Source organism: Ictalurus furcatus, chromosome 25 (assembly GCF_023375685.1).
Source record: "Ictalurus furcatus strain D&B chromosome 25, Billie_1.0, whole genome shotgun sequence".
NCBI classification, from domain to species: Eukaryota; Metazoa; Chordata; class Actinopteri; order Siluriformes; family Ictaluridae; genus Ictalurus; species Ictalurus furcatus.
In genome coordinates, this window is record NC_071279.1 from 279,658 (window position 1) to 304,705 (window position 25,048).

General features: G+C 43.2%; 2 protein-coding genes across 3 annotated transcripts; one reads left to right on the plus strand and one right to left on the minus strand.

Moving 5' to 3' along the window:
- Positions 1-262: 262 nt before the first annotated feature.
- Positions 263-4,817, minus strand: ptgs2b (prostaglandin-endoperoxide synthase 2b). The gene is made up of 10 exons (XM_053613836.1): positions 4,369-4,817; positions 4,078-4,194; positions 3,833-3,976; positions 3,586-3,729; positions 3,222-3,403; positions 3,048-3,131; positions 2,634-2,880; positions 2,126-2,412; positions 1,559-1,706; positions 263-940 (listed from the first exon to the last, which is right to left on the minus strand). The coding sequence occupies exons 1-10, from the start codon at positions 4,424-4,426 to the stop codon at positions 528-530; spliced, it is 1,824 nt and encodes a 607-aa protein (XP_053469811.1). The 5' UTR covers positions 4,427-4,817; the 3' UTR covers positions 263-527.
- A 1,066-nt stretch (positions 4,818-5,883) lies between these two features.
- Positions 5,884-22,307, plus strand: pla2g4ab (phospholipase A2, group IVAb (cytosolic, calcium-dependent)). Of its 2 annotated transcripts, none has more exons than XM_053613833.1 (18): positions 5,884-6,063; positions 10,015-10,182; positions 11,592-11,673; positions 11,863-12,011; positions 12,089-12,202; positions 12,299-12,336; positions 12,542-12,686; positions 14,224-14,360; positions 14,556-14,778; positions 15,019-15,133; positions 15,721-15,858; positions 17,267-17,356; positions 18,277-18,342; positions 18,817-19,032; positions 19,163-19,347; positions 19,918-20,107; positions 20,280-20,437; positions 21,861-22,307. In XM_053613833.1, exons 2-18 carry the CDS (start codon positions 10,150-10,152, stop codon positions 21,996-21,998), a joined length of 2,217 nt encoding a protein of 738 aa, XP_053469808.1. In that variant the 5' UTR covers positions 5,884-6,063; positions 10,015-10,149; the 3' UTR covers positions 21,999-22,307. The 2 variants fall into 2 exon arrangements, with proteins under 2 accessions (XP_053469808.1, XP_053469809.1); XM_053613834.1 differs by having other exon boundaries at positions 10,047-10,182.
- Positions 22,308-25,048: the final 2,741 nt, after the last annotated feature.

Here is a 25,048-nt window from a genome sequence, read left to right on the forward strand (position 1 = left end):
GGAAACTCGAATCCTTGTGCATGAAAATCCCCAGATATCAGAACAGATTTTCAGATGAGCCTGAACACGTTTTTCCTTCACAACACTGTCACTGTTAGCACAGGGTTTTTTCTTTCTCCCTCTCTCCAATATTCTTGGCAATATTCTTCTTTTTACTTACAGTCAAACAGTTGTATTTAGCATCCATTTCTGTACATAGCAAGTCTGCATTAATATCACCAGTGTAAGATTAAGATAAGATAAGAACGTCGTTCGTATTTTATTTTATCGCCTAAAAGCACAACGAGAGCTCAAGTCAAAATCCTTCTATATACACTACACTACAGCTGAATAAAGCACGCTTCTGATTCTGCAATAGAAATATCCTGTGTGTAGATTTTACAAATCTTTATACAATAAAATAGATCCTATTAAAATGAAATAAATAAAATAAATATACAATACATAAATAAATAAATAAATAAAGGCTATAAGAGTTCCATTTTTTCGACTGATTCCTGTGAAGGATCGATCACAGCCGAGGTTTTTCAGAGCTCGGCGGTCCGCTCTTTGAGTAGAATTGTCGGGTTGACGTCGTTCGTGCCCGAGTGTGCCGTGCTCGCGTTGATTGTCGTCAGCGCCGTGTCCTTTACGTCGGGCACGTGAAAAGACACGACAGGACAAGGCCCGTTGACGTTATTGCATACCAGTTTCTGCAGCGAGGCCGTGTTGATGATGTCAAAGCCGACTTCGCCGCCAAACGTGCTGGGCTTCCAGTACTCGGGCGAGCAGATGGGGTTTCCCATGAGGCCTTTCAGTGAGTAAGGGGCACCCATCTCCACCATGGTCTCTCCAAAGATGGCGTTGGGCCGTGGCTTTTCAACGAGAAGACCGGTGTACAGCTCCATAGCATCAACATCTCCATACAGCTCCTCCAGCTCCGCTGCCATCTCCTTATCACCTGAAGTGTACAGTAAGCTCTGTTAGTCCATCCAGTTCACCACTGATTCTGTACTTAAATATCCTGACAGGATCATATGTGCTAATGTGGCTAGCAATGACCACAATTCTAAGTTTGGACTAATATCAGCAGGTGAGATGATATTTATATAATTTAGTGACGCTGCACAGAAAAGAGAAAAAACTTAGCTCAATACTAACATCGATCGTCATCACGAGTGTCAAAAAGACGGCGGGTTAAGAGTGCTAATTCCAAAACTGACTCATCTCCTTCAAATCCACTCATTTCGAAGATTTAATCCTTTTAATCCAATATATAACGTGTATGTCAACATGTAAAAGCTCTATTATGACAGAGGAGTTTGTGCTTCTTTTGTACTACAGGCAAGACTACACAGGCGAGGCAGAACCGGCGCTTCATGCCGCGTTTGCCAGATCGCTGTTTGGAAAAGTCGTCTACAGCGTTTCGTTACACATTCATCATCGGGCCTCAGTCTACTCCAGTGCAGCTCAGATCTCTTCGGCAAACTGTTGTCCATGTCTTTTAAATAAGGTCTGAGGACAGTTCTGAAGAAATGAAAGCGTCTTCTGACTCACGTGTTAACGTAAGACGTCTCACCTGTCATCTCTTCGAACGACGCGTACGGCTTCATGTTGAAGCGTTTCCTGTAAGCATTGAAAGACTGGTAGCGCATCCGTCTGCTGTTCTCGATCGATTTCGCCGACACCATCGTCAGCGCAGGCGGGACGTTGTGACCACCGGCAAACTACACCATCGTAAAAATGAAGAAGAAGAAGTTAAGAGTGCTGGTTTAAACCCAACATACATACAACTAATCACAGAGCTAAGAAACGTAACTCGAGACAGCTGTAATACACAAAACTACTTCAGAGTAAATGAACTAAATAGGGACTTATGTATTTAGTCTAATCTGTTACGTACTCAGGAGTATTTGGTGCGTGTGTGTGTGGGTGTGTGTGTGTGGGTGTGTGTGTGTGGGTGTGTGGGTGTGTTTATTGTATATTACAATAAACGTCCAATATCTTGTCGAATTTTGAAAGCTATACTTAAACCCAGCGACCCAGGCTCACTATTATTATCTTGCAAGTGTATGCAAAAATCCTGCACTGTAATTTGCTAATAATCTGCGTAAACGACAGGACTTCAGACGGAAACACTGCTCACCCTGCCTGCGATCTGCTTGGAGAACGAATTGGCCAGGTTGCTTATGCCGTGGTCCGTCATGATCGAGGTGTTGAAGAGGAACTGCTTGTAGCTGTAGACTTGATCTTGGATATGGAAGTCATCGGGCATGAGCGGGTGCCAGTGGTAAAGGGTGTTAAACTCGGACGAGATCCGGTTCTGGTACTGGAAACGATGGTTAAACAGGAGCTCTGGATCAAATTTAAGCTTAAAGTGGTAGGCGCTCAGGTGCTGCACGTATTCCTCAATGACAATCTTGATGGTTTCACCTGCAGAAAGGAACGACAAGAATTCCAAAAATGCAACCTGACACGCATGCAAAAAGCGTTGAAAGATGAGTATGAAGATAGACTTTTTTTGAAATATGAAATGTGCGGATTTGACAATAGGGCTTTGTCTGCCGAGAAGGAAGTAAAAGGTTTAAAAAACTATTTTCCATTAAGAACTTCAAACGCATTCCTATCGTCTCTTCGAATACAAGTTCCCTCACCAATCAAGATGAGTCTTGTGGTCTGAAAGAGCCTCTCGTCGTCCCAATCTGGGTGCACCTGCTTAAGAACGTCACACACACGGTTGTGTTCCCGAAGCCAGATAGTAGCGTACATCATGAGGCCTGGGACCAGACCGAAAGCTTCGTGGCCTACAGCGAAGCGTTGAGGCTCAGGCACATGAGCTGGATAGTGCATATCCACCTGAACTTCACTGACTAGCGGAGGATAAACCTCGCCATCCAGAACCTAAACACGACCAGAAAACGTTCATTTCACCACTTCTAATTAAAACGTGAACGAATAGAGTGGACTAGTCGAAAGGGAATTCCAGGGATGGGAGATCATAACAGTATTATTTTTTGTTGTTGTTCATCGTTACTTATTAACTATTTACACGAAAAGCAAAACCCTACCTTATATTTTAGCTTGCCGTCCTTAAATAGCCGGAGCTTATGCTGACGTTCGAGGTCCTCGCCGTAAATGTGGTTCAGATCAACCTGAAGAATGTACGTTAGAGCAGGTTATGGAAGATGATGGGGAGATGATTTGGTAAAATCCGTCTGAGAGTCTGAAGGGTTGAGACCTACCCCATGGTTCTTGGCCATAGTGAAGGCCGGGCCTCGCTTCATGTCAGTTTTGAAGAACTGGTGTGTGAAGTGCTGAGCAAAGAAGGCGAACATGAGATTGGTGCCCTGTGGGTCAGGGATGAACTTCCTCCTGACCAGGAACTTCTCCACCACCGTCTTCACATCAGGCAGCTCTTTTCTACCTGCAAGTCAATTACATTACTAAGGCGACGGTACAGAAAGTTTTCCTCTAGTACAGTATGTGAAAAGCCCTTCAACACGTTCTGGTATGTTCTATCCTTAGTCTGAAGGCCTGTGATGTCATGGCCCTATGAGATTGCCGATAGAACAATGCTAAAGAACAGGTTTGTATAGTGACGCTCACCTGCAACTCCCATAGGCGTTGGGCAATCCTCGGGAACAGGAGGCAACGTCCGTGTGAAGTAGGACAGATTGGAATAGGCTTCCCAGCTCTTGTAACCATAGTCAGCGTTGAAGGTTGGGGGACTTTCAATTAAATGGGAGCGTGCTGATCAAAGAGAAAAAAACAACAAAACATGACTTAGTAGCCTTCAAGCACTTCCACTTTAAGAATCTTCTAGAACTATTTACACCTCTAGATTTGTACTTACACGTCAAAACATAACGCATGACAGCATCTCGCAGGAACGGAATGTTGTTGATGATGTTCCAGAAAGCGCGGAAATGCGTGAGGATGTAGTGCACCGTGTTCGGTGATGGTTTCAGCGTCACTTTCAGCCATGTGAGGAATTCAGCTATTGAGGAGAAACACACGAAGACAGTAGATGATTTTAAAAAAATGATAAAAATCTCCTTTATCTTGCTTTTTTCAACAGCACGAACCATTTCTACTTACGAGTTGTACAGTTTCGCCCGTAATATCCGGTCCGTGTGCAGTCACACTCGTAAGAGTCTTGACCAAGAGCGGTACACACACCACGGTTCTGGCATGGCTGGGAGCAACAAGGGTCGGCTGTAATCAATACCAAAGATTTTAGATATGGCTGTTAAATTGGTTAAATATAAATATATATATATATATATATATATATATATATATATATATATATATATATATATATATATATATATATATATACAGAGAGAGACCTTTTAGTATGTTAGTGTCAGTAGAGAAATAACCCACCTCCTTCACATGCCAGGACACCCAGGGATAAAAGAAGGCACAATCCGGTCATGTACATTCCAGTGCTTTTTAGTGTGCTGCACTTTTTAATTGTTCCCACGCCAGCTGAAATCTGTGAGTGAATGAACTTGGTTGAGCAAGCAGCTTTTATACTTCACGTGACGCAGTCGAGACTCTGAATAACCAGCCGGTTAACTGCTCCCTCCACAAGCCTGGGAATGCTCACGTGATCGAGCCAAGACTTCCGTCGGTGAGATGAAAGGGTTCGAGCGACGGTGGAAACTCTGGGTTTGAGCGCGCGGCACTCCAGCGACTATGTGTGATCGTGGAGCACAGACTCCTTTAACCAGTATCACCACTACCCATAAAGGGTTTGAATGAGGGAATACACCTACTATCAAAGTGAAAGGGAAAAAAAACCCAAACGGGACAAAGATGGAAACTTTGTAAAGTTTGTGCTATGCGTTCTGCGTCACTGAAACGGGTTTGGGTTCGAGTAAATAAACAAAGCAAAACAAACAACACAAAAAGGAAGCAGTATTTTGTGCGCCATTAGGGCGGAGGCCAAAACAAATGTTTTTATAGTAAAAAATTATAATAATAATTGAAACAAATATGGAATATTCATAAGCTAAGCAGCAGAATAGAAATACATTTCCGACTTAAAAGGTTCCGATTAGAACCAAAAAGGGTTTTTTTTTTTCCAGCCTGACCCCATATAGGAGTACCCTTTTACGTTACTTTCAAGTTCTTTCGAGAACCATCTGGGTCCTTTAAAGAACCCACAAATGGTTCTGCACAGCAGAAGGGACCATGTTTCTCTATAAAAAAATAACAAACAAACAAAAAACACAAAACAACCCGTAGTTTTAAAACACAGCACGTGAACACAGAGAGAAGATGTTTATACAGGGCAGAATGAAAAAATACCACGCAATGATGTAATGATGTTATGAATACGCCCCAGGTTCGTCAGCGCAGGACGTCATCCGGCAACGTTTTGGTCACAGTGCTCCTGTCACTCACCTGGAGTGTACTGTCATCATGGTGAAGATGAAGCAATGCATGGGAAATGCTAATTTAGTCCATCATGGCTTAAAAATTTGGTTTATCCGGTTTAGCCATAGAATGTCGGATGCTAATCTAATACTTTGTGTTGTGCAGATTCATCACAAGTATGGAAGAATATATGTATGCATGTATGTATGCATGGAAATAATAATAATAACGCCATACTGTAATAGAAGCGTTATAATAAAGCAGTGGTGTTAGGGCTCCCCCTGGTGGAAGAAATGACACATAACATAACACAACATAACAGTTCTGCTAGCGGGTTTACACTATTTATTTATACAGTATATTTATTTATATTTATTTATTTATTTACAGTATATACTTTAACACAACTTGGACATTGTTGGTCAGGTATTTTTAAGAGTCGGTATGTTTACTTGGACTGATGGATTTCCTAGACACTGTGTGCACTTAAACTTGTTGGGTTTGGGTGTGCGTGTGTGTGATGTTAGGGGCGTGTTTATTACCGCAAGGAACTGCGAGCTTTCTCCAACACCTCCTTCTATTCCTCAAATCATAATCTGCACCCCAGCGCGCGCTCGTGTGCAGGACAAATGCGAGATCTATTTTTGGGGTTGTCTAGGACACTAGGACACTCGGACACTCCTAGAACATCCTCGGGTGAGTACGCTATTCGTGCTGCGTAATGGTCCAGAAGTTTTGGAGATTAGGGAGGAGAAGAGAAGACCCGTTCTCCTCAGTGCTGCAAGCTTCTGAAAACTAGAGAGTTGCAGGCCATGCTTCTACAAACAAACAAACAAACAAACAAACATTGTAGGCCAAGTTTCCAATAACGGCTGACCGTCGGTGCCGTGCGTAAAGTGATGTAGGTGTTTTATTTATTTATTTATTTATTTATTTATTTATTTATGATAGTATGGCTCATCTTGTGTCCAGCTCTGAAATAATATTCTGTTCATTTACACTTGAATACTTTAGGCACTGGGATATTTAAATACTCATCACCATTTCCTTCTAATTTAGCGCGCAGGTTCCCAACCCTGGTCCTGGAGAACCTGCACATTTGAGTGTTTTCTCTCTCTCACACTCACACACACACACACACTTTAACTCGAGCAGTATAGTCGAATCAGGAGCAGAGAAAAGACATATCAAACCATAATGAACTTCCCTGTCCTTCACACCCAGAAGAGCACGGGTTCCTCTCGAGGTTTCTTCCTCAGATCTTCCTCTCCACCGCTTCCTCATCAGAGATCGATTCAATTCACACACTTCAGATTAAATGCGCATCCTGTGTTTATAACGTTTTCTGTAAAGATGCAGATTGTAGAGAACCAGGATCGGAACCTGTGGACTCGGACTCGTCATATGGGGGCATGGTGGGGGGGGGGGTACCTAGTCCAGACCAGCTTGGACTGTTAGTGTTTTGGTCAGACCAAGCAGGATTGTTGAACAGGGTCAGGCGGGGGTTCGGGTGGGACGATGAAAGAACTTGTATTGGCACCCCTGGTTCTAGCACATGAAGAGGAATCGGATGTGGGGAATCATACCATGGAGCTCGTGGAGGAGCCGAGAAGAGAACCGGAAATAGTCGAATAACGAAAGTGGGAAGCCAGCGGGGTCATAGATCTCGTGTGTGTGTGTGTGCGTTTGTGTGTGTGTGTGTGTGTGTGTGTGTGTGTGTGTGTGTGTGTGTGTGTGTGTTGAACCGAATGAGCACGGTTTTGTTTGTTTTAAGTAAGAGACCTCACTCGGTATGGTGGTGGGTGACTGTGTCTTCTCTTCAGGAGTTCTGTGACTTGTGATCATCAGTACAGTACATTCAGGACGTTTGTTTATTTTATTTTGAAACCTTTTAGTCTATTTTCTGTCAGTTTGCTCATTTTTAATATTTGAATGGGTTTCAATGGGGACGTTTTTGTCCTTAATGTCCTGAGTGTGACTATGTTGTGTATTTAGTTTAAAATAGATTTACGAAAGCAAATGAAGGTGAAATATTACAATTCCTATCAAAATACACACCTTTTGCAAACAGACAAAGATGCCCGTAAGGATGCACATGGGTTAAAGGTTTTAGTAGTGAACCAGGACCAGTGGTGAGAATTACTCCGTTCATACACGTTGAAGTTTCATGAGTTCTGCTTAGTCATGGAGTTTAGTGTGAATCTACTGAGGACATTTTCCTCGGGTCACGATTACCAACTGCATTATCTTAGTTTTCTCATCTGCACACTTCCTCTTTCGTTGCTCGAGCTCTCTCTCTCTCTCTCTCTCTCTCTCTCTCTCTCTCTCTCTTTCTCTCTCTCACACACACAGAAGGCTATTTGCCTTGTTGATAAAGGCTACATAATGCTTACAGTGCTGTGAAAAAGTATTTGCCCCATCCTGATTTCTTCTGTTTTTTGTATCTCATACTAAATAGTTTTATATCTTCAGACGAAATACATCATAAAACAAAGGTGACCCGAGTAAACACACAATATGGTTATTTATTTATTTATTTATTTATTTATTTATTGAAGCAAAAGAAAAGTTATCCAACACCTTTCACCAATGTGAAAAACTAATTGCCCCCTTAAACTTAAAATCTGGTGCCGCCTTTAGCAGCAATAACTGCAACCAAACGCTTCTGATAACTGGAGGTCAGTCTTTCACTTACTTCTAGGACTAGGACTTACTCCTACACTTCAGATCGTTGTCTTGCTGCAGAATCCAGTTGTGCTTGAGTTTCAAGTTACGTACTGAAGACCATGCTTGACCGTAGGTATGATGATCTTTTTGTGGAATTCGGTGTTTGGTTTACTCCAGATGTAACGGGACTCCTGTCTTCCAAACAGTTCCACTTACACCTCATCAGTCCACAGAACATTCTCCCAAAAGGTTTGAGGATCATCAAGGTGTGTTTTGATGAAATTCAGTTGAGTCTTAATGTTCTTCTGGGTTAGCAGTGGTTTTCACTTCACCACTCTTCCATGGAGCCGTTTTCCCCCAGTGTCTTTCTGATAGTGGAGTCATGAACAATGACCTTTATTGATGTAAGAGAGGCCTGTAGGTCCTTTGATGTTGTCCTTGGCTCTTTTGTGACTTCCTGGATGAGTCGTCACTGTGCTCTTGGAGGAATTTTGGAAGGTCGGACACTTCTGGGAAGGTTCACTACCATGCAAAGGCAACCTGAGAAAACACACAATAGTTATTTATTTAAAAAAAAAATTTAATGATGCAAAAAAAAAAAAAAAAAAATCCAACACCTATCACCCATGTGAAAAACTAATTGCCCCCTTAAACTTAAAATCTGGTTATGCCACCTTTAACAGCAATAACTGCAACCTAACGCTTCTGATAACAGGAGATCAGTCTTTCATGTAATTTTGACTAGGATTTACTCCTACGCTTTGGATCATTGTCTTGCTGCATAATCCATTTGCACTTGAGTTTCAACTTACGGACTGAAGACCGGACATTCTCCTTTAGGATTTTCTGGTAGAGAGCAGAATTAATGTTTCCCTCAATTACTGCAAGTTGCCCAGAACCTGAAGCAGCAGAGCATCCCCACACCATCACACTGCCTCCACCATGCTTGACTGTAGGTATGATGATCTTTTTGTGGAATTCTGAAAATTTGGTTTACTCCAGATGTAACGGGACCCCTGTCTTCCAAACAGTTCCACTTTCGATTCATCAGTCCACAGAACATTCTCCCAAAGTTCTCCCAGGTTTGAGGATCATCAAGGTGTGTTTTGGCAAAATTCAGACGCGACTTGATGTTCTTCTGGGTTAGCAGTGGTTTTCACCACGCCACTCTTCCATGGAGCCATTTTTGCCCAGTGTCTTTCTGATAGTGGAGTCATGAACAGTGACCTTTACTGATGTAAGAGAGGCCTGTAGGTCCTTTGATGTTGTCCTTGGCTCTTTTGTGACTTCCTGGATGAGTCGTCGCTGTGCTCTTGGAGGAATTTTGGAAGGTCGGACACTTCTGGGAAGGTTCACTACCGTGCTGTGTTTTTCCATTTGGAGATAACGGCTCTCACTGTGGTTCTTTGGAGTCCCAGAGCCTTTGAAATAGCTTTGTAACCCTTCCCAGACTGATGTACTTCAGTCACCTTCTTCCTCATCATTTCTGGAATCTCTTTCAGCTTTGGCATAGTGTGTTACTGGGTAAGATCTTTTAACCAACTTCATGTTGATTATAAAGTTCTATTTAAGTGTAGATGTGATTGAACAGGGTTTGCAGTAATCAGGACTGGTTGTGTCTAGTCCAGCTGAACCCCATTATCAATGCAGACTCATAGATTTGGGGAATTAGTAACTACGGACAAGTACAAATACATTTTCACACAGGACCAGTTGGAATTGGAGAACTTTTTTGCTTCAGTAAATAACATTATCATTTAAAAGCTGTATTGTGTGTTTCTCAGACTGCCTCTGTTTTATCTCAGATTTAGTTTTCATTTCTGAAACTATTTAGTATGAGATATAAATACTTTTTCACAGCACTGTAGATATTATTGCTTTTTTAATAAAGACATTCCTTCCTGTTAAACTTTTTGTATTCATTGTAGTCAGAGTACAGTTTCAGTTTAGATGTGTAATTCCTTGGTCTTATCATCACAGTTGGATGAACCACTCTCGCGTGTGTACACTAGATGAGAATTCCTACTCCCACAAGATTTCTTCATCAGAGAGCCAGATTTTCACGTGGACAGGGGATCATCAGCCAGTCCCGATCACCCCATGTAAACCGGCACGATGTCCGCCAATGATCCTGATCAGTACATCATTGTAAGTGCCACAAAGTGATACTTTTCGTTTAATAATCTTCTTTGCTGGAAAAAAATGCACATTTCTAATAAAAGGCCATTTGTACTAATCTCTTTTATGCAAATCAGAAGGTGTTAAAACGGCAGCGTATCTTTCATCACACTCGCTGGTCAAAGGCAAATCAGCTCTCCTTCTGTATATCATACAAGCTTTGTCAACATATTAGACCAGGTTGGCTTCATCTGTAGCCCAAATGTGTGCAATGTTTTTCCTATTGTTTGACTTTTACAGCTAGTTGCAGCTCATTGTGGGCGATTTGACGATCTTAGGTCACAAACGATTAAAATGTCTCCACAATTTACAGAGGGTATTTACAGAGGGATCATGTGTAACACATTTCGTCAGTTGCACTATAGAAACAGCTTAGACATGGCATGGCATGAACAAACCAGTAATGATGTCGAGATCCGATTTTTCCACACTGAGGACGACCGAGGGCCTCGTATGTACACAGCTATTACAAAAGGTGCAAACGTTCACTAGCACTCAAGAAGGCTACACTATACAATACACTAAGAGCCAAGGGGGTGTAAACTTTTGAACAGGACACTTGGTGTAAATTGTTTTGTTTTTTTCATTTAGTACTGCCCTTCAGATGCTACGTAAGATACTTACATGAGATGTTTCCCAGAAGACGAAATACTAACAATAACAATTTACACCAGAACACACATGATGTAAAAGTAAACCTGATTCACCAGACCAGGCCACCTTCTTCCATTGCTCCATGGTCCAGTTCTGATGTTCACGTGGCCATTGTAGGAGATTTCGGTGGTGTTCAGGGGGTCAGCATGGCCACTCTGTCCGGTCTGCAGCTACGCAGCTCCATACGCAAGCTGTGATGCTCTGTGTGTTCTGACTCCTTTCTATCAGAACCAGCATGAACTTTCTCAGCAGTTTGTGCTACAGTAGATCTTCTGTGGGATCGGACCAGACGGGTTAGCCTTCTCTTCTCACACGCATCAGTGAGACTTGGGAGTCCATGACCCTGTCTCCAGTTCACCGGTTTTCCTTCCTTGGAGCACTTTTGGTAGGTTCTAACCCCTGCATACCGGGAAACCCCACAACACCTGCTGTTCTGGAGACGCTCTGACCCAGACGTCTAGACATCACAATCTGGGCCTTGTCAAAATCGCTCAGATCCTGACACTCGCCCATTTTTCCTGATTCAAACACGTCAACTTCAAGAACTGACTGCTCACTTGCTGCATAATAAATATATCCCACCTACTGACAATGTTATTCACATCAGTAGTTTTAAGGTTACAGCTGATTGGTGTGTGTGCGTGTGCGTGTGTGTGATAAAGAACTACAATGTAATCTTCATTCTTCGTGGCGGAAATCTAATTTGACATAATTGTGTCTTGAAGGTCGAGCAGCAGTACTCCCACAAGTTCAAAGTGAAAGTTCTGAGGGCAGAAAATGTCACCAAAGGCACTCTGGGAGACTTGCGTGAGTAGATCTGGAACATTTACTTAAATATATAATAAAACCTTCGGCATTCCTCAAATGTGGAGTTAAATACCTGAACACTGATGAAACAACATAGAGATGAAAAGAATATGTAGAGTCTTGGTTTCTTGTTGCCTCATTGTGTGTGTGTGTGTGTGTGTGTGTGTGTGTGTGTGTGTGTGTGTGTAGTGGACACCCCGGACCCGTACGTGGGGCTTTTCATTCCCACAGCTCCCGAGAGCAGGAAGAGGACACGGCACATTGATAACGACATCAACCCTGAGTGGGACGAAAGCTTCGAGTTCATACTGGACCCAAACCAGGACAATGTTCTGGAGGTAGAACAGCTTTCGGACCCTTTTTCTACTGAACCCCTGACAGCAGATCTACTAATTATATAATGCATTGTTTTCAGGTGACATTAATGGACGCTAATTACGTGGTGGACGAGACACTGGGTATGACGTCGTATTCCATTTCCAATCTCAAAGTGGGAGAGAAGGAACTGGTGTCATTTCTTATAGGAAAAGTAAGAACCTTCCCTTCGCCTTCCTTCTGCGTAGTTAATATTAACAGTTAATGATCCGTGCCACGCTAACCGAGTGTCTTTGTGTCGTTCCAACAGACCACCAAAGTGTTCTTAGAGCTCAGTCTGGAAATTTGGTACGTATTCCACTGCTCACTCGGCCCCGCTCCTTTATTTACTTACTAAGACGTAGTGAACGGACCCGGCATCCCTTCTGTGTACAAAAACCCCCACAGTCTGATATTTTAAAACTCTTCAGACGTCACGTATATATGATGATGGAAGTTGTCGGTATAAACGTTTGTCTCGCGTTAGCCTGGTGTCTCTGTGTCCTGTTTCCAGTTCTGCCATTGACCTGCGGTTCAGTCTTGCCCTGTGTGATAAGGAGAAGTTGTACAGGCAGCAGCGAAGAGAGAAGGTCATGCTGGGTATCAAGAAACTGCTGGACATGGAGAAGCCTCGGTTCCTGCCCTCGAGCCCCCAGGAGGTACGTCACACAAAACCGACGTTAGACTATAGAAACGTGACTTAAATACTAAATCATAAAAGGTGCGTGACGTGAACATGACACACGTTTAGCGCTTAAAATATATTTATCTATATCTGTATTTGGAAAGTAGAAAGTGGGCGTGGTCAAAACTTGAATTTGTACAAGTCTTGGTCTTGAACTTGTACAAGTCTCCAAGTGAGTAAAGCTACAGAACTATTTAAACTCCTCCCTTCAGAGAGCATACTCTGCTCTGATTGGTCAGATGTCGCAGTGTGTTGTGATCTATGTGGTCTACTGCTGTCGGCGTGTTTCAAAAAAGGAAACGCCCGCTAGCGTAACAACTTTCAGCTCCGTCTGTCCGCGAGCACCCGATGAAGACCAGACAGAGGCGGTGGCTTTTTTGTTACAAACCTATGTCTGTTTGTACAGGAAGTACGTCTGGAATTACTAACGACTCGTTTCCTGTTATTTCCTCCACATGAAGCTTCCCAGTGTTCCCCTCCCCTATACATTCAAGCTTAAACTATCACTTGCGTTATTTATATTATATATTCATTTTTGCTTACTTCCAGGAAGCGAAACTTTACTAATCCTCTTTTAATCAATCAAAAATCTGACTGTCATGGATTATTAAACATGCTTAAAACTCCTAAAAGGGCGGTCTTTTGATTCTGGTGGTAAAACGACACACGGTTCAGCCTGTCCTTTGAATAAAGCAGGGAAACGGACATGGCGGCGTTTAACAGAGTGAGGTTTCGCTATCGTTTAGCAACTCTTGAATCAGATTTCGTGCTTGCGTGCTCCGGCGTAGCGTCGTCGTGGTTCTGATTTCCGGAAGTCAGATTACGCAAGAGATTATGTAACTTGGACACTAGAATGAAAAGATAGACATGTCACACCAGTGTATTATAATGTCCTTATAATGTCTGTCTGGTTTATAAACGTTTTTGCTTACACTGACTGAATATTTGCCCACATTCTAATTAGCACCGAGTCACATCAACGCCGTATTCAGATGAAGACAATATACTGATTCCGCAAAATCCCACCCCTGGAATTAACCTGGTTTAAGTGGAAATTTGTTGCATGTAAACACCTTATTCAGAAACTACACTCAGTCCAGCTGTAGGCTAGGTTTTTAAGAATGGCAAATCTGTATGCATGTAAACATCGTATTCGGAACCCGAATATACACCTCGAATGCGATTTGATGTGAATGGAAACGTAGACGCTGTGCCTCTCAGTCTGAATGCTGGGATATTACACGGACTACACAATAACCGATGGAGCTACAGGTTGTAGTGTATATATATATATATTTATATTTATATATATACACAAATTTTTATAGTGTGTCTCATCTACGTCTCTGCTGTGAGGTTAACTTTAGCACCAAGCTAAAGGCTAAAGCAGCGATGTTTTTAACTTTGTATGGTACAACACAGAGATACTCTAAATATTATAGACTTAAAGCTAATACGCTACTGAAATAAAAGAAAAGGAAGTGATGTAATACCATGGTGTGTCTGTGCAGGTCCCTGTCATCGCTGTGGTAGGATCAGGTGGTGGGTTCAGGGCGATGGTCGGCTTCTCAGGCGTAATGAAGGCCTTGTACGAGTCGGGAGTTCTGGACTGCTCAACATACATCGCTGGCCTCTCTGGCTCCACGTGGTACGTTCGACTCTACACTGGATGAGACGTTCTTAGTGGCGAAATTTTTAAAAAATGGAAACTTCTAGCATGTTACTGGTTTTTTTAAGTGCTACTGTTGACATGAACGTTTGCGTACTAAGACGGCGTAAACGCATCCATCCAGCGCTCCAGCTACTAAAGTCGACGGACATGTCGCATGTGTGTGTTTTCCAGGTACATGTCTATGCTGTACTCTCACCCGGAGTTCCCTAAGAAAGGCCCGGAGCAGATTAATCAGGAGCTAATGAAGAGCGTGAGCAGCAACCCCCTCCGCCTGCTCCTGCCGCAGCACATCACCAACTACGTCCAGGCTCTGTGGACCAAAAAGTCTAACGGCCAGCCTGTCACCTTTACCGACATTTTTGGCATGCTTATCGGAGAAACACTGATTCCAGCTGTACGTATTACAGTTTATTACGTTTATATACTCGCTCACGTGTAGATGCGTACGGGTGTGTGTCCTCGTTCATACGAGGCTGATTTCTATACAGCAGGTTTAAAATGTACAATACCGTTTCAGCACCATTAAAGGATTGCTGAAGATGTACTTTGTTTTATTGTATATATGTGTGTGTGTATTATTGTATATGAGTGTGTGTGTGTGTGTGTGTGTGTGTTTTGTTGTCTCGATCTGCAGAGGATGGACAGTAAGCTGAGTGAGATGCAGGAGAAAATTAACGACGCACAGTCTCCTTTGCCGCTCTTTACCTGCCTGCACGTCAAACCGGACGTGTCCGAGCTCATGTTCGCCGGTAACCTTGTCCATGTATAAGGGTTATTGTTTGTATGCAAAACGTCTTTATCAGGACATCACGTGTGTAGAGGGATGCAAATGTGCTGCTTTGCATATTTAAAAAACGTGCCCTTATGTGCCAGTTATTTATACACATGCACATTTCTCAACAACATACCACAATACCACAGTCTTTCCAATAGGCAGGTCACCGAAGAACACGTAAGAACATACGTGAGAACATACGTTACATGCTGAAGCGCAGGATTCAATTCCCTGAACGTTTCGGGTGTAACAGTGACGGAACAAGTAGCGTTTCTGTATATAACACATTCCTGTGCTAAACCGCTAAAGACAGGACCAGTTACATTCCAGCTGCTTAATGAGTCCTGCACGTGTGTAGCGCTCGGATGTCGTACGCCAGCGCATCATTACGTTAATGAAAGCAGTCAGTTAGCCAAGCCCGTCATATTGCATCATCCTGATGCTAAAATAGTAATGTGATTCACCAACCTCAGCCACGGTGTACTGCTGGAATACACACGTACGCTTTATGTTTGTTGCATGCAAAAAAATGTGCTAATCGTGGTGTGTTTTGATTGACAGATTGGGTGGAGTTCAGTCCTTATGAGATCGGCATGTCTAAATATGGCACGTTCATGACCCCTGACCTTTTCGGCAGCAAATTCTTCATGGGAACTGTTGTTAAGAGATATGAGGAGAATCCTCTGCACTTCCTGATGGGTAAGATGATACCTCTCTCAGGCATTAAGTTAGTTCGGTTTAGTTTGGTTTATTGATTTTATAAAGTACATTTAAAACAACAGATGTGGAAACCGAAGCGCTGTACGAGAAATCTGAAGCAGAATTAAATCAAATACAAATTGAAAGAAGGACCATGGAAAAATTTACACCCTCAATTAAAACATACAGAATATAAATAGGTCTTTAAAGAGGATTTAAACACAGAAACAAGAAGAGGAAGACTATTCCGACGCTTAGCTACTGAGAAAGCCCGATCATCTTTAGCCTTAAAACGTGAACGAGGAACTGAGAGTAGTGAGACTGGGTGATCGAAGGGGTCTTGAAGCAGTGTATGGGGAGAGAAGATCACAAATATACTGCGGAGCAAGTCCATGCAAAGCTGGATGTCATGTGGACAGTCAAACAAACCAGACCCAGAGCAGGTCTTATTCTTCACAGGAAGATAAAGCTGAGCGTCATCGGCATAGAAACGATAGGAAAAATGACGTCTCTCGATGATATGTGACCTAGAGGAAGCATATATAGAGAAAAGAGAAGAGGACCCAAAATGGAACCCTGGACATTTGAGCACAGGATATGAAACACTTCCCTACAGTACATTAACAGAATCTCTCCTTGAGATTAGAGGACCACTCCAGCACAGGCCCCTGACGACCAAGCCTTTGCAAAAGGAGATCATGATGATGTGTGTCAAATCAAGCAAGATTAAAATACAAGAGCCAGTACGATATCATTGGTGACCTTCAACGGAGCAGATTCAGTACTGTGATGTTCCCTGAAAAATACTAAACGCACCCGGGTACGAAGAAATCCGAGAACTTTTTCCAAGACTTTTGAAATGAAAAATGATCGAGATGATGCTTTTTTCACCAGCGTTTGTACTATAGCATGTTTAAAAGTGTCCGGCACCACCCCATCGACTGGAGATCTGTTAATAATCAAAGCAGGAAAAGCTTCTTTAAAAATACGTGAAAGGGCCGAAAGAGGACTTTATTTATATACTAGAAACGGTATCGTAAAGCCATGAAGGAGATGTTTACGTGCCCTATAATAACGTTTGTTCTGCTGCGCGAGGTCTTCACGTGAATTCTACGAACAAAAACGCAGAACAAAAAACAGTTCCACTGAGGCGTAGAGACAGAATGAACGAGGGGAAAATCTGGACAATCATATTTCGTTTAAAACGCTGTTATTTAAATCACGCCTCCAGCTCCTCCTCCTTCTCTTTCCCTTCGGCCGTTTCATTCCACAGCACGTGGCATGACGACAAATTTTTTTTTAAAACCATAACCGTGGGTTGTAAATTATTCCGTTGGTTGTACGTTATGTGATATCTTGCAATGTGTGTGTGTGTGTGTGTGTGTGTGTGTGTGTGTGTATTCTTTAGGGGTCTGGGGCAGTGCCTTCTCCATTCTTTTTAACAGGGTATTGGGGGTAAAGGACATCCCTGGGGGGAGCACCATGGAGGAGGAGCTGGGTATGTATGACGTGTACTTCTCACGTCCACTATCACGCTTCACACAGCTATTTCCTCCATCTGAGCAGAACTTTAGATAATCCGATGTTCTTCAGGTACGACTCAACCTCCGATGAAAGGTTATCGTTAGCGTTCTCGACTAAATACGTTCAAGCCGTTCAGAGCGGCACTGGTTAGATGGTGGAGAGGAGGAGATGTGAGATGAGATACGCTCCCTGTCTGATTATAAGCATTTCGCTGAGATGAGGTTTGAGCAGATATATAGGCTTGTGTGGTTAAAAAAAAAAATTAAGAAAAAAAGTCTTATTTCCTGTGATGAGCGTTTCACACTTTAGCAGAAGAGCTATGTTTGAAGTAAACCACAAGCTCCTTTATTTAACTCCTGAAAGCATAACTAACACTTACTAACGCACTGTATGTATGACAGCATGTCTGAGTATACAGTGGCGCTTGAAAGTTTGTGAACCCTTTCGAATGTTTTAGCCTCATATTCAGATGGCTCCAGATGTGCAATATCGGATCGGATTGTTTTCCTCAATCAATAAATTCTAAGACCAAGTTCTCTTTGTCTATTTTTAGGACTTGTGCGAAAATCCGACGGTGTGTGTTCGGTCATATTCATGCAGAAACACAGACCATTCGAAAGGGGTCACAAACTTTCAAGCTCCACTGTATACTTTTTGTATGTCATTCATTTTAAACCCAGTTCAAACGTTCAATGTTGAAGCATTCGGTGGTTAAGGCTCTGGGTTACTGATCAGAAGGTCAGATGTTCAAGCCCGAGTACTACCATTGTTGGGCCCTTATCCTTAAACTGCTCCAGATGTATAAAGGAGATGCATGTAAGTCCATCAGGAGCAAAGAGCTCTCGTCTGTAACAACACAAGACATATGACTAACCGTATGTATTTGTCTCACAGAACATATAAAACCTCAGCATATTGTTGGAGAAGACAGCCTGGACAATGATGAAGAGCCCCACAAAGGTGAGAAACTACATTACCCAGAATGCACAGCCATAACGTCTCATGTTAGAAACATGCCAAACTGTGGTTTGTTCTTTCACCACACTGCAAATCAAAAGTATTATTATATTATCCCATGGCTTACGCTAGACGCAGTTTAAACAAGTATATCTGATTACTAGTTTGATTTACTGTATGTCGAGCGAGTGTGAGCGATCCACGTAACGTTAACGTGATTAAACGCTGACAGGAAGGTTACGTTAACCTGATTGACAGCAGCAGGGTAACGTAGCGAGATCCTAGGTGTTCGAACGCTGAGCTCGGGTGAGTGACAACGTCGAGTTTAATTCCAGGCAAAACGTTAAGTTGTGTTAACGGTAGCAGCCGAGTTCGTTCACGTGGAACCGATGTACACGGTCAGTTCAGTGCATTGTTTTTCTTCTTCTGTGCAGCTTCTAAACACTTCCTGTTTGTGTCTTGGCGATTGCCGTTTAGTCTGCATGCAGGACGACCGTCAGCAGGAACGGGCCAGCTGGATGCAGCGCATGGTCACGTCGCTGTTCAGCGACTCCACGCTGTTTAACACGCGCGAGGGCAGGGCGGGAAAAGTGCACAACTTCATGCTGGGTCTCAACCTGAGCACCAGCATCCCGATCACGCCCTACAACCTGACCCAAAACTATCCCGAGGATGAAGCGGATGCTGTAACAGGTACGGAATAGCGTGGTCTGAAAACACCAACGTTGTATACAGTACGTTTGTCCAGTGGCGCTCGTGTGGTGTGGAAATGTGCAAAAGTTCACTTCTCTCTCGCTCTCTCTTGATTGTGGAATGGCATTAGACCCCGATGAGTTTGACCGCATCTACGAGCCGCTAGACGTAAAGAGCAAGAAGATCCATATCGTGGACAGCGGCCTGACCTATAACCTGCCCTACCCTTTGATCCTGAGACCCCAGAGGGGTGTGGACCTCATTATCTCCTTCGACTTCTCGGCTCGACCTGGCGACTCTAGTCCTCCGTTCAAGGTGATTATAAACGTGTACAAACACGTGTAGCAGTACACCCTTCACGTAACTCTGGAATACACTGACTGATGGTACGTTAGGATTTCCGTGAACGATCAAGCCCTTTAGATTTGTTCTAAACCATGGCTCTATCTATCGCACACGTTTATATAATAATTCCAACGTGCATGAAATCATCGCCAAACAAAAGGTTCTCTTTATTCTTCTTTTTCTTCTTCTTCTTCACGGATGTTACGTGTAGTATTATTGCTTGCTTTGTCTTTTGTTTTTTTTCTTCTCCCTTCACTCGATTTGTTGTAAGGGTGACTTGTGCATCACAACCGACGTGTTTTTCATGCCGTAGCCAATCTTTGAACAGGAAGTATGTGACAAATCGCGTAAAATCGTGCTATTTACTACATGTCTCGAGCTGTCGTTGCCTCAAGTATGGCTGAAAGCTCTCTTTTTTTCTAATGTGGGAGGGGCCTACTGCCATGGCAACAAAACATATATATATATATATATATATATAACGATCTACTCATGATGCTATTGAGAATAATTCTTATAATTTGAAGTGGTGTTCTTTAGGAGCTTCTGTTGGCTGAGAAATGGGCACGCATGAACAAGCTTCCGTTTCCCAGAATCGATCCCAAAGTGTTTGACCGGGAAGGGATGAAAGAGTGCTACGTCTTTAAGCCGAGTAAGGGGAACAAGAACTGCCCCACCGTCATTCATTTCGTCTTGGTTAACCTAGACTTCAGAAAGTTCAAAGCCCCAGGTAAGTGTGTGTGTGTGTGTGTGTGTGTGTGTGTGTGTGTGTGAGTGTTTAACAATACTGAATACCATCAACACGTTATTAGACAAACTGTAATTGTAAAACTGTGAATTCACTCTTTTAACTCTTTTTTTCCTGCCTATTAATACGTGCTTTTGTACTTCGTGCTCTGAAGGAATTCCTCGAGAGACTGAAGCGGACAAAGAGTTTGCCGACTTTGACATCTTTGATGACCCGGAAACACCGTACTCCACCTTTAACTTCCAGTATTCCAACAAGGCCTTCACTCAGCTGCATGACCTCATGGAGTTCAACACGCTCAACAACATAGAGGTGAGGCGTTCAGAGCCTGCTAAACACCCCGTAGCGTCCTGCTAAACACCCCGTAGCGTCCTGCTAAACACCCCGTAGCGTCCTGCTAAACACCCCGTAGCGTCCTGCTAAACATTCTGTAGCGTCCTGCTAAACACCCCGTAGCGTCCTGCTAAACACCCCGTAGCGTCCTGCTAAACACCCCGTAGCGTCCTGCTAAACATTCTGTAGCGTCCTGCTAAACACCCCGTAGCGTCCTGCTAAACACCCCGTAGCGTCCTGCTAAACACCCCGTAGCGTCCTGCTAAACATTCTGTAGCGTCCTGCTAAACACCCCGTAGCGTCCTGCTAAACACCCCGTAGCGTCCTGCTAAACATTCTGTAGTGTCCTGCTAAACACCCCGTAGCGTCCTGCTAAACATTCTGTAGCGTCCTGCTAAACACCCCGTAGCGTCCTGCTAAACACCCCGTAGCGTCCTGCTAAACACCCCGTAGCGTCCTGCTAAACATCCCGTAGCGTCCTGCTAAACATCCCGTAGCGTCCTGCTAAACACCCCGTAGCGTCCTGCTAAACATCCCGTAGCGTCCTGCTAAACACCCCGTAGCGTCCTGCTAAACACCCCGTAGCGTCCTGCTAAACCCGTAGCGTCCTGCTAAACATTCTGTAGCGTCCTGCTAAACACCCCGTAACGTCCTGATAAACACCCCGTAGCGTCCTGCTAAACACCCCGTAACGTCCTGCTAAACACCCCGTAGCGTCCTGCTAAACATCCCGTAGCGTCCTGCTAAACATCCCGTAGCGTCCTGCTAAACATCCCGTAGCGTCCTGCTAAACACCCCGTAACGTCCTGCTAAACACCCCGTAACATCCTGCTAAACACCCCGTAGCGTCCTGCTAAACACCCCGTAACGTCCTGCTAAACACCCCGTAACGTCCTGCTAAACATCCTGTAGCGTCCTGCTAAACATTCTGTAGCGTCCTGCTAAACATCCCGTAGCGTCCTGCTAAACACCCCGTAGCGTCCTGCTAAACACCCCGTAGCGTCCTGCTAAACATTCTGTAGCGTCCTGCTAAACACCCCGTAGCGTCCTGCTAAACATTCTGTAGCGTCCTGCTAAACACCCCGTAGCGTCCTGCTAAACACCCCGTAGCGTCCTGCTAAACACCCCGTAGCGTCCTGCTAAACATGGTAATGGTAAAAATGTGATCCAACGGTTCATTCCAGACCTTTCGGTACTTCTTTAATTCAATTTAATGCGGTGATGATGTTGTTCTCTGGGCAACATCACATGACACGTGCTGCGAATCCAGAGTGCAGGGCGATACTTTATCGACTAAATGCCTTTTGTAGATTCTTTATTTAATCATTCTGTAACCATATGGCCAGATTAAACCTTTTTTTTACATTTTTAAAAAAAAAACTCTTTTACTTTACCTCCACAGGTGATCAAAGAGGCAATTAAGGAGAGCGTTGTGTACAGGAAGGAGAACCCATCTCGCTGCTCCGTGTCTCTTTCTCTCAATGACATACAGAACAAGAAGATTTTGAAGAGGGATACTACAGGCCTCGTGCACAAATGACCGATTAAACGTCTCATCAATTCTCATCAATTCATCAATTAAGATACAGTTTGCTGATTGGTTAATGGAGAATTCTGGGTATTCTGTTTTTAAAAATAAAGAAACTAACGTTGTGGCCATGTCGCAATTGTTGAACGGCATCAGTCCGCAACGCCCTCCCCCACCCCACCCCCACCCCACCCCCACCCCACCCACATGTTTAGTGCTGAGGAAAATCATGTCTGCAGGGCTAATGATTCTGTTTTCTTTTTATGAAAGCTCAATTCTGCGAATGGTTTCTGTATTTATTAAAAGATCGTGTTAAACGGGTGTGCCTGTGTGTGTGTGTGTGTGTGTGTGTGTGTCTTCATCAGGAAGTCTGATTTACTGTGATTAGAGAAGAATGTTTACTGCTGAGCGCTGGAGCGAGATCGTTTAGCCATGTCGGGTTCAGTGAGGTGGGGTTAATACGGGGCAGAGGACAGATTTGGTCAATTCATACAAAAACAAAATGATTTTGCCAGAAATGCTTGTTATACAGTGCTGTGAAAAAGCATTTGCCTCCATCCTGATTTCTTCTGGTTTTGTGTATATCTCATATTAAATAGTTTTAGATCTTCATACGAAATACAACATAAAACAAAGGCGAGCCGAGTAAACACATGATGCAGTTTTTATTTAGTTTTTTTATTGAAGCAAAAAAAAATAAATCCAACACAGGCCGTGCACATGAAAAACGAACTGCCTCCTTAAAGTTAAAATCTGGTTTTGAAAGCTAGTACACCAGTGCTGATCACTGGTGATTGATTGTGTGACTTCTTTCCCGTCGGGACAGAGAGCTGGTACATGTGTAACAAGCACTGGCATCTCCTGGGACCTCCTTATAGATTCATCACAAGAAGCTGAGATACAGAAATCTTGACTTTGCCCATCTACAAACCCCACAGATCAAAACCAAAGCTGTGCAGTTTGCCCCGGCGTTCATTTCCCAAGCTTGCGGCTTCTGTTCCCGTCACTGTTTTTAGCCATGGTGTGATGTGACTGTGGGGATTGTCGTGGAAACTAGACAACACTTGCAGACTCGTCCTCTGAAGGTAAAAAGGTTTATTACTTGTACTGAACCACTACTATATATATATGAAACGCAGAGCATGACACACTTCTGTGTACCGATAAGAAGCGGTTTGAGGCAGTTCAAACAGGCTTTGTTTTAGGATCTTGGAAGATGTTTAGATGAACCTTGAACAGAAGAACATGTTTGTGTCTCTGTAAGCAGATAAACATTCTGTACTGATCTCAGTGACATGACATGGACTTCTTAGGCGTTATCCTCAGATGAACATGAACACAACAAAACTATTACGAAGTAAAAATGAGTAATTTGCCTCACAGGACATACAGTATGAAGGCGTTGTGTACATTTCTGTGCATACTCTTTCCTGTGTCTGAGCTATGAGTTGCTATTAACTCATACTAGAGAGATGTTATTCTGTCTGCGGTCTGGCCAGAGTAATCATGCTAATGGAGAAACCAGCTGGACGTTGAACATCTGGAGTCTTTTCCTGTTTTCATTAGGATGGCTTGTGTGTCATTGTGTATGCATTATGTCTGAGTCTCTCTGTGTGTGTGTGTGTGTGTGTGTGTGTGTGTGTGTGTTAACGGCCCACCAGAAAGGCAGGATTTATCTCCAGAATGGCCTGTTACACAGAATCGCTCACCCTTGCTTTAATCTCTAATGTCTTTTATAGACAAAAAGTGTGCATAAGTTCAACTTGCATACACTAATCTGACTCCTGCTGGACATCATGATGTCTCAGAGTCAGTTTTATTGACTTAAGAGAGCAGTAGGTGTGGCTGAACAGATATGGCAACTGGAAACATCTCTTGTCAGGGAAAAAAGGGTTCTTTGGTGTTTTATCACCATATAATGTAATGCAGATATCTTCCCTTTACCCTCCCTCTGTCCTTCTCTGTGTGGATGTGACTGCACTGCTGAATACATTTTAAGCTATCGTCGAATTCTCGTGAAAAATAAAACAATAGAAACCATCAAAGAATATCTAATCGACCCAGAGGGACGATTACAGTTTCAAAACCAATACAGGTCCTATTATAACCAATAAAACCATTACAAATTCTGTTCCGTTCTGGCTTTAAGGGAAAACGTGGACACTGCCGCCCCCTGGTGCTTACTTTCGGAAATGCAGACTAATGCATTGCGTTCAGGGTGGTCCACTCTTTAGATCTTTATTGTGTCAATAAAACGTTTTAAACGAATTCATTAAAAGGATGAACAGATGTTCACGCGGTAAACCTGAAATTAGAACACAACGTACATTAAATTAGAAGGATAAGAAAACTGCTAAAAGACTAGGCGACATTTTTAAAGGTGAGTTCAGCCAAGTTTTTATTTATTTACGACTTGCGATTAACTGCCTTTTTTTTATTACAACACGTGTTTTTAAACTTTATTAAACATAAGTCATCTCTTGTAAAAAAACAAAAAAACAAAAACAAAAAAAAGTTCATTTACTCTCGCCCCTCATGTCTGCGCACGCGCGTTGAGCCAGGAGGGTCGCCATGGTAACACTGCAACACAGAACATATATACATTGGGAGCGTGTGCGTGACCTCAGAATTAACTCTAAATATTCTTTTCATATCTCCAGAACCGAAGCAGCACAAACGACTGCGACTGTTCTGCCGAGGTTTTGCGTTGGGTGGGGAAACTTCACGCAGGTTTCAGACAGCCTTTTACGTTGACGTTGATTTGTTATTTATTTGATAGGGTTTTGTTTGTTTGTTTTGAAAGCTTTCTCTTCACCATGGCGTCTCATGGCCCTGGTGCGCGTGGAACCCACTTGTCTGACGAGCTGATGGAGGATGAAGCTGAGAATGAATTTCTGCGTTCCAAGCCTTCGTCCTTTCTTATCCTTGGGAAACCTGTGAGTTTCGACATTCTTATTAGCTTAAATCATACCGTATGGACACCTGACCATCACACCCATGTGTGGTTCTTCCCCAAAACTGTCGCCACAACTTCCCTTCACTGGAACGAAGAGGCCCAAACC

What these genes read in the sequence shown, in the direction of transcription:
- ptgs2b (XM_053613836.1), bottom strand. Translation starts at nt 4,426, where the DNA reads ATGTACATGACCGGATTGTGCCTTCTTTTATCCCTGGGTGTCCTGGCA. An exon ending in CTATGGCCAAGAACCATGGG is followed by an intron (nt 3,132 to 3,221) that starts GTAGGTCTCAAC and finishes TACATTCTTCAG; the next exon opens with GTTGATCTGAACCACATTTA. An exon ending in CCAAGCAGATCGCAGGCAGG is followed by an intron (nt 1,707 to 2,125) that starts GTGAGCAGTGTT and finishes ACGATGGTGTAG; the next exon opens with TTTGCCGGTGGTCACAACGT.
- pla2g4ab (XM_053613833.1), top strand. Translation starts at nt 10,150, where the DNA reads ATGTCCGCCAATGATCCTGATCAGTACATCATT. An exon ending in TGTCATTTCTTATAGGAAAA is followed by an intron (nt 12,203 to 12,298) that starts GTAAGAACCTTC and finishes TCGTTCCAACAG; the next exon opens with ACCACCAAAGTGTTCTTAGA. An exon ending in ACTCTAGTCCTCCGTTCAAG is followed by an intron (nt 19,348 to 19,917) that starts GTGATTATAAAC and finishes GGTGTTCTTTAG; the next exon opens with GAGCTTCTGTTGGCTGAGAA.